This window comes from Lepidochelys kempii, chromosome 10 (assembly GCF_965140265.1).
Source record: "Lepidochelys kempii isolate rLepKem1 chromosome 10, rLepKem1.hap2, whole genome shotgun sequence".
Lineage (NCBI taxonomy): Eukaryota > Metazoa > Chordata > Testudines > Cheloniidae > Lepidochelys > Lepidochelys kempii.
Window position 1 is genome coordinate 25,734,024 of NC_133265.1, and position 9,695 is coordinate 25,743,718.

The 9,695-nt window shown below is 36.8% G+C and overlaps 1 protein-coding gene across 3 annotated transcripts in view; it reads left to right on the forward strand.

The window, feature by feature from the left end:
* USP7 (ubiquitin specific peptidase 7) overlaps positions 1 to 9,191 on the forward strand; it is a 138,409-nt gene extending 129,218 nt beyond the window's left edge. For all 3 annotated transcript variants that reach the window (XM_073362481.1, XM_073362480.1, XM_073362482.1), the window contains 4 exons: positions 917 to 1,036; positions 2,532 to 2,603; positions 2,957 to 3,047; positions 5,635 to 9,191. In XM_073362481.1, coding sequence (XP_073218582.1) covers positions 917 to 1,036; positions 2,532 to 2,603; positions 2,957 to 3,047; positions 5,635 to 5,741 — 390 coding nt within the window. In that variant the 3' untranslated portion in view covers positions 5,742 to 9,191. The remainder of the gene's footprint in view (positions 1 to 916; positions 1,037 to 2,531; positions 2,604 to 2,956; positions 3,048 to 5,634) is intronic.
* The last annotated feature ends 504 nt before the right edge of the window (positions 9,192 to 9,695 follow it).

Here is a 9,695-nt window from a genome sequence, read left to right on the forward strand (position 1 = left end):
CATAAAATGTTAACAGGAAATGAAAGCTTTGCAAGGAGCTATCCGTGAGGAAATTGCCTCTTCATCAGTAATTCCAAGATTGACATGGGGACTCATACTGTATATTTTTATGCTTAGGCCCTATTTCCCAAGTTATAAGCCTGTTTGTGCCTGCATACTTTATTCCTTTCCTTCTTAATTAAGGTTAGATTTTTAAGTCAAATTAGATAGGTTGGGTGTGACTTTTCTCAAGATTTGCATTAAATGCCGCTAATCCTTTTTTGTTGTTGTTACTTTAAATAATTTAAGCATTCAGAACTTCACTTACATCAGAACTCATAAGTAGAAAATGAAATTAAGCTATCAATGCAAATTCGTATTGCAAGGAAGCAGGAAAGAGAGCATTGTGTTATTACTCTGGCAGCAAATCATGAGCAGTTCATGAGTAAATCAATGCTCCTGAGGACTCCCGGCTTCTGCTGTCAGTTAAAGAAAAAGGGCAAATAACAGAAGTCCATTAGAAATAGGGCCACTTCCATATCACATCAAACAAAAGCTATTTTCAGAAGGAATGGTAAAAAGAAAAGACAACATTTGACCTCTTACAGAACTTCAAGCTAAATGTGAAGTATCTTGCTACAGAGGCCCTACAATTCTAGGTCCCTGCCAGACAAGCCATAGAAGGAATTGTATGGGGTATGGAAAGCCTCTCTGGGGTGGGAAGTTCTCCCCTCACCCTCCACACCCCGACAGAGAAGACTTTTCTAAATGATGTTTTGTCAAATGGGAAACTCCATTTAGCTTTTTAAGTATGTTGTTGGTCAAATTGTTACTTATGTAAAGACCATTAGTCAGTTTTGCTTTCTGATATTTCAAGTTAATGTTTATTGTGGCAGTTTTAACTTATCATGATCACCATTTTTATATCTTAATATAGGAAATCCCTCTGGACCAGGTAGATATAGATAAGGAAAATGAGATGCTAATCACAGTAGCACATTTCCACAAAGAGGTTTTTGGGACATTTGGAATTCCATTCTTGCTGAGGATACACCAGGTACAGCATATTTCTGTTGTTCCCCTGTGGTGGTATTTAGATAACATTTCTTTAATTTCCTATACAAACAAATGTGTGATAGGTGTCAATGTATGTATTAGAGCATCACCTCTATAGAAATGCTTCTCAGAACTATTCTATTCTGACATTTGTTTTCCATCCGTTCTGACTTACGGAAGAAAATTCAAGCAGAATGGTGATCTTGTGACTAAGTCAATGAACTGGGATTCAGCAGTTCCTGCGTTTTCCACAGACTCCCTGTGTGACCCTGGTCAGGTCATTTAATATCTATGTGCCTCAGTTCCCCATTTGTAAAAATTGAGAAACTTCCTCTCTTGCGTGTGGTTATTTTAATATTGTATATTTAAATTTAATATACAATATTTATAATATTGCCACACCTCTGTTTAGATTGCAGTATCTCTGAGGTGGTGACTGTATTTCTGTGTGTGTGTACAGTGCCAAACATATTGAGACCCTGATATCAGTTGGGACTTCGAGGCACAATTGTAATTAAAATATTCCTTGTGGCTTGAAATTTCTCATGATTAGTGTTTGCCAAAAGGTTAATTTTGTGGCTAATATGAAGAAAATTGGCTCTCTTTTTTTAGTGATGGCTGTGAAAAATGAATACTTTTAACTTTCTACAAGCCTCGTTCCAACATACCTTCATAGCTCTTACGTGAAAGGGCTTGTTTTTAACACTTAGCATACACTTTAACTTCAAGGACAATGAACCCTGCAAGATTGAAAACAATTGGGTTAGAATTTTGAAAGTTAGCATCTTTTTCTGTTGTTCTTCTCATCTGCCAGTTCATATAAATATTATCTAATTCTGTAAGATTCTTGGACCCAGAAATGTGTGTATTGTCACAGAATTCAGAGAGACTAGTTGTGTGTATTCATATTTGTGATCAGTGCCAAATAAACCTTTAGTACTATTTATAAGGGAGGCTGTTTTGTTTTGTGGTGTTCCTGTTCTTGATGGCTGACTTTTGATTGATCCTTTTCTTTTTTGTGTTTTCCAGTACGTCATCTTTTGTGGGTTTATAAAATAATACAAGGCAGAGTTACTTAATTTCAAAGATAATGTTAGCTGAGGGAAAAAATTCACAGGTTATAGGAATTTAAAATGACATGGTGCTAGAGAAGATATTTCTATTTTTTTATAACACTGTTTTTCTTCTGGTTGCAATACTTCTTACTTTGTCTCTTGGCCTTAGTTGTGCAAACACATCAATCAAATTAGGAACAATTTGCATACAAGCCAATGATGACCCAGTGTGAATTGAAAATGTAGATTTCACTTACTACCATGTCATAGTAGGTGGTACTGAAATTTCTTTAATAGTTTCTGAAAATAACTGGATAATTTATGTAATTGTACTGCAGTGCAAGATTTGGCAGGAAAATCACAACAGTCACTAAACAAATTTCTCTTTATAATGATGATTTAAATGATCTTTTTTGATATCTACTGTTAAAAAATTATTAGGGTGAACACTTCAGAGAGGTGATGAAGCGGATTCAAACAATGCTGGACATCCAAGAAAAAGAATTTGAAAAGGTAACATCATGTTGGGGAGAGTTCATATTTCAATTTATTGATCCTGAGTTCAAAATAAAAAAAGCTCTAATACAGTGTACTTAAGGATTATAGAGCAGCTGTTTTACCATAAGAGACTCAATTTAGATCAAATACTATTGCGTTTTCATCAGATTATGGGATATGGGATGGGAAGAAGGTGCCATGTGGGAACGTTGGAAATAATATTTTATAGGGTTTCCCCTTCCTTTGTTTGCAATATGTGCCACTTCAGATTAATACTCTTTCTGCATGACTATACCAAATATAGGTAGCTGAAAAGACTGTAGAGTTTTATTTCCATCCAGACTCTTAACAGTTTGTTCCTTTTGAAGTTTAAGTTTGCCATTGTAATGATGGGTCGACACCAATACCTAAATGAAGATGAGTATGAAGTGAACTTGAAAGATTTTGAGCCCCAACCTGGTGAGTAGCTGGTTAATTTGACACTATTGTTTTAAATTGCAGCAGTTGCTCTGCTATTTGTTAGTTATGCAGTCATCCCTGACTCAGGAAATAAAAAGGTACATTAGTGTCCACACACTGAATATGCTTTATGTAGTTCACTCGTGTATCTGTATATAAATATAAAATGTATACGTACACTGTGTTGTGTGTAGATTAGTTAGCATGGGAGAATATACATTAAGAATGCAAATATGTGTACTTTCACACTTACAGAACCACTTGTTCCCCCATGAGTCAAATAAAGCATGTGCGCCTAAGTGGCTGAGTACTGGTGAACACACACATGCACACACACAACATATTGTACAAGAGAAGAAACCTGCAATGTAAGCTAAAAGCTTTGCTATATTGCGCATCTTACTCTAGTTCATATAAATATTCGATTTCCTCATTTTTATTGGAATAACATACATATGTAGTATTGCTATATAGTACAAAGCTCCATTCTTATCAGCTTCTTAATTTTAAGACTCCCCCAGAGGTGGTTGAACTCAAATTCTTCTCACCCATTTGTTGTAAAGAGAGACCATAATAAGGGTTCAGTGAAGGTGGAATCAAACAGGAACAGAACGTTAACTAGGGATGTTGTATAGATATACTTTAAGAGATGAGTACTGTGCTGAAATGTAACCTAATCTGTATTTGTCTGTGTACCCTGTTCGCCATGTTCTTTACTTGACTAATGCTTAGAGCTCCATTCACCATGTTTGCAGAGAGAAGCACAGCCAATACACTCTGTGGGCTTTTTACCCAGGGGAAAGCAAGCCGTGTTTGTACCACAGCCTTCTCTTAGGGGTCCCACTAGGAAAGGGTAGCTTTGAATTTACAATTGAAGCTCCAGTGTAAGTTGTGGTGAATCAATGAATGTGTTCCCTGGCCTTGCTACCCATTTTTAGGGACCCTCTCTTCTCTCTCAGTGAAGATGCTACTGCACAGCGAGAGAGCTTCTCCTGTTGGCATAGTTAATCCACTGCCACAAGAGGTGGCAGCTGTGATGACGGGGGAAGCCCTCCCATTGACATAGCGCTGTCTACACCAGGGTTAGATCGGTGTACTTGCATTACTGAAGGATGTGAATTTTTAACACCCCTGATCGATGTAGTTAAACCAATGTAAGTTTATAGTGTAGATCTGGCCTAAGATGTAGCCAGTGTGTAGACTTTTACACATGCTAAACAGGTCATGTTAAACCTGTGTCCCAGACTTTAATCGGACCAGTTTTGCACATGTGTAGACAAGGCACAGCGATTAAGTAGGCTTTTAAAACATGTTAGCTAGCATTCTTATACCACGCCTTTAAATCCTACTCTAGACAAGACCTAAAAAAGAATACTAGTTTTCTGTCATTAATCAGTGGTGAGTAGTGTTATGCTGTGCGATGGTATCTCTTTAAAAGGCATTGATTACATATGTTTTTATAATGCACTGTCCATTATGCCAAGATGTAAAAGAATTTACTTTTTCAATGGGGAAAATGTATCCGAAGTGCGCGCACACAAACCTTCTAGAGGAAAAAGGTCAAGTATTTCACACTTCAGTCATCACAGTTGGCTGATTTGAATCCAGTGTCAGATCCTTGTTGCTATAGGGTTTTTAAGCTACTGTCGTCTTCATTTCACTCCAAAGAACATTTGATGCATTTTGGACACCTTAAAGGGAGCTCTCTTCCGTTTGTAAGAAATATATAGACAGCATTCTAAAGATATTACAGTGCATAATGAAAACTAACTATTGGCAACACAAAATATTGAATTGGACAGCTGACAAAATTCCTGTATTTTAATGCTTTCAAAATGTTTGTAAACTTTTTTGGATGACTAAAATCAGGGGCTCAATTGCATGATTTCTTCAAAAACTCCAACTAGAGTTAATTAACATGAGTGTATTTTAATGCTATTAAGTCTAAGGGCTTGTCTTCACTACTGTGCTAAATCAGCACCACTGCAGCGTGTCTGGTAAAGATGCACTACATCAACGGGAGAGCATTTCCTTGCTTATATAGCACGGTACGAACACTGCTCTAAGTCGATGTAACTTGCGTTACTTGGCAGGTGGCTTTTTCATATCCCTGAGCAACGTAAGTTAGCAGTCATGTAGACAAGCCCCAAGTAAATCACATGGCAAGAGTAACCTAAAATATGGTAGTAATAAAGTACAGCCTCCAATACTTGGTATTTCTAAATGGTATTTTCCTCTTCAGAAGAGGCTCAACTTTTCTTTTATTCAGAGAACTATGAAAGCTGATGCATTCAGACTCATGTCTTTGGGCATAAAGTAGTACAGCAATTATTCACTTTTAGCATATTGTCTGTAAAACTGTGGTAACAACAGCTAAGTAGTGTGTATGTATCCAGTAGATCCAAGGACACAGCTTAGGGTATTAGTGGAAATGCAGTGGTTGCTATGAAAACATTCTACAGACTTCTGGAGTGCTTCAGTACTGTAAGAGTCAGGCTGTTCCGTGTAAGGCATGCAAATATTTTGTGCAAATGTAAGGTTCCTACTGTGTCTTAAAAGCTTATTTGGTTTTTTTTTCCTCTTCTAGGCAACATGTCTCATCCAAGGCCATGGCTAGGGCTTGACCATTTCAATAAAGCCCCAAAGAGAAGTCGCTACACTTACCTTGAAAAAGCTATTAAAATCCATAACTGACTTACCCAACCAGTTTGTTCAAGGCAAGGGACAAATGTCAGTGTGTGTGTGCACCTTTTTAACAACAGTAGAACTTTGGTACACGTGCACTATATCTGAAGTCTTCAGCAAGAGGATTTGCTGCTGATGTTAATTTTATTTTGTTGAGGCTGTTCAGTTTGGCTTCTCTGTATCTATTGACTGCCCTTTTTGAGCAAAATGAAGGTGTTTTTATAAAGCTTGGATGCCAATGAGAGTTATTTTATGGTAAACGTAATGCAAGGCAATTGTCAGCATAATGAGGGAAGAGTTAGTAGAACAGTTGACATTGGCAAAATATTTGTCTGTAGTACGTTTATAGATGGCATAAGCTGTCTGGCTGCCCTTCCTGGTGTGGTATTCCCCATCACTGCAGCTAGTAAGTCTTATGTTTAGACTCACATCAGATTTATTTCCTTCAGTTATACTTTAAATGACATTTTTGTGCATTTGTAAATGCAAAAAACCTCACATCATCAATAAATAGCAATCTCTACTTCATTGTGTACATTGTTGGCACTTATTTGGGATTTTTGTCTCCTCCAGCTTCATAGGATCCTTTTTTAATAAACTAGTTCCTATGTTGTTCAGTCGCTACTTGCATCCCATTTTGCCAAGTGGATGCTCTGGGTCCTAAAAGATATTTGGGCATTTTTATTCAATTTAAAAACATTGACGAATACCATTGAGAATTACTATGCTGCCTTTTGACAAATAGAATGACACTCAAAGTTGGCAAAAGCAGGATAATAAATATAATTAATTTAGTTAACATGGGAAGAGATGGGAAAAAACACAAGAAATAGCCTTTCAGCACAGAGGGCATGCTCACTAGTGTTTTAGTAAGCTGTTGACTTTGTAAAAAAATAAATAAAAACAAAAAACAAAACAAAAAAACCAAAAAACAAAAATAAATTGTATATTTAATGAACATGTACAATTTAACACTTGGAGGTTAATTTTGTTGGGTGAGTCTGCAAGTGAATTTCACTGATGTTGTTATTCATTGTGTGTAGTTTTATTTCAGTCCCCAGACTGCTTCCTTTTATTTTGGAGCTAATGCCAGCTGAGTGTCTAGTTTTGAGTGCAGTACAAATAGAATCAGCAATTCACACTTTTAATTTTACATTCTTTTCCAGTACTTTATTTTGTTTCTGTAGCCGCAGTGTACAACAACTCTTCCTGTATATTGCCTTTTTTGCTGGAAAATGTTGTATGTTGAATAAAATTTTCTATAAAATTTTACTTCGATGAGTGATGACGTGGAGGTTGAAGAAGATTTCTACTCTCCCTGGAAGTACAGTTTTCATTTATAATAAGGTTTTACTGAGATGTATTTTTTTTTTTCCCAGTATTGCCAATGTATATCCCTGGATTTGGTTGGTTTTTGGGTTTCGGAGCGGTCTGGGAGGGATTGTTTTGTTTTGTGAATTTTTTTGATTCTGTTTCTTTTGTTGGTGTTTTGCCTCTAACTAGTCACATTCGAGCTTAGGAAATAAAAGGTTTTCCAGGAGGGAACCATGTACAAATAAGATGAATGAAAAATTATTTTACTAGTTTGTTTGTAAAGCTGTAGTAGAGTCTTTGTAGTAGACTTGACTCTGCCTGCCTTGTACAAAACTTTTGTTGTCCAGAATCTCAAATCTAATATTATAAATGGTGTAAAGTAAAATCTGGAGTCTCTAAAGGTAAGCTCTCAATAGATTTATAGATTATTGCTGTAATGTGTTCCTTGTATTCATAATCAAAAACATTCTTAGAAGCTTACTTTCATTAGACCTGTCAATAAACATTTAATAGGGGTTATATACGTGATGGCCTTTATAATTTTTTCTGAAATTGAATATGGTTGTTGTCAAAAACAGCAGGAGTGTTTTGTTTTTTAACTAAATCTATAGTTCCCCCCCATTTCAGTTTTAAAATGAATTTAATTTCCTGCTTCTGGTTTTAACTATCCGTGTAGTGGGAGATTTTTTTGTTTGTTTTTGTAATTGTATGTTGTGTTGCTTTTAATTATGTTTATTTCCAATCAAGGTAAACCCAAGTTTAAATTAGTTTTGTCCTCCATTTTAGGTGGATAAAAGTGGTTTAAATAGCATGCCTTGAGGAAGTAAAGATTTCCTTTGCTTCATGTGTGTGTTAACTGGTGAGGGTTGTGCTATAATCCAGGGCAACTGGTGCTTACAGAAAGCTCAGATTGTACTTTAGATGTTCTTTAGTTGTGCCATCCAGAAGTAATGGGCGCGCTCTACATTTCTTGGATGTAAATGTTAGGATAGCCTAGTATAGAATCCACCTTGCTCTTGAAAATCATTGAGCCTTCAGAGTCACACAAAGTAGTAACACGGACTGTGGCCTGTTTTAGAAGATATCTCAAGTAATCATAACTGCTTTTTATACTTCAGAAGAGAACATCCATTTCACTTTTGTACTAGTTAGTTCTTGGGTGCCTTTTAATGTCAGATCTGTAGTTTTACTTGCTTCACTGTCATGTACTTATTGGTAGCACTAGTGCACCAGTTTTGAAAGGGCCCCACATATGTAAAGCATTTTGTTCCTTCCAACTTTTTCTGTCATTGAGGTTTTCTGAGAAGATTTGGAGCACAGTAACTTGCTATTTGAGGAGGGAAAGGTTTAGAGACTTTGTTGAAGGTGTGAATGTTTGAAATACCTAACACTATGAAGAGCAGAGTATGGTAGGGTATTATCTCAGATGCATTCTCCTTGTTTAATTCTTTTTAAGAATTTACAATTCTTTAATCTTCAAAATGAGGATGATTTCAATTTTGAGTTTGTATTTTGGATCATAGATGAGTAGTAGACACAGACTGCATTAAATTACAGTGGTAAAACAAGAAGATAAGTCAAGCACTGTTACGCAGGATCACATATTTATTACAATGGGTAACCTAAATTCCTTCTATAAAAATAGAAAAAAATGTTACTGATATTTATATAGTGCTTTTCATTCCAAAGGATCCCAAAGTGCTTTACCAGTTCTATACATACAGCACCACTGATAGCATCACATCTGGAGTTTGGTGTGGCAAGCAGTGAGCACACTTAACAGTGGTGAGGAGGGGTTTGGCCAGCCCCACCAGCCAAACCCCCTACTGGTACAAATCAGGCAAGGTTTGTGTTGACACACATGCATAGTAAACTACATGGAACTCAGCATACTATATCTACCTCAGCCCTTCACCCTTCTGAGCTGACGCTACTGGGCTGTGAACCTGTAGTTCCAGAGAGTCTTTAAGTGTCTCAGACCTGAGGCTTGGACTAGTCAGTGTGTCCTCTGGGTTTCGTGCTGGCTGTGGTTGTCAGTATGTAGATCTAAGCTGTGCTGTGTTTTTGCTATCTAGTATCCTGATAGAAACCATTTTCTGTAGGAACTGTACATATTGTAAATAAAATAACTAGGATAACACTGAACCTGTGTCTGTGTCCACTCATTTGCTTTTCTATTAGAAATTTAATGACCTTGAATCAAAAGCTACTGAACTGCTCAGAAGTCATGACAACTTGGTCTTGATCGTAGACTTGTATTTTTCAGAATGCATCACAATCCCTTGGAAAGTCTAAGCATTTCTTGAAGTGTTTTTCTATCAAAAATGGTCTTCATGATACAAAAGGTAGTGCTGGCCAGAGGACAGACAATTCCTTTTCACAGCAACTTTTGAGGTTTTGAAATATATTTTTTTTCCACATGGGAACAAAACCAAAGCCTTTCAAATGTTCTCAAACATGGACTTGTCAACATTCATATTTTGGGTGGAAACTAGCTCTGTGATTTGGAAGGAGGGGTGTGTATGTCTGTTCTGGAGGTCAGAGCACTGGCCTGGCATAGGAGTCCCAGATCCTTTCTATGCCCAATGCAAGGGACTTGAACTTGCATCTCCCACATCCCAGTGCCCTAACCATCAGGCTATAGCGTGA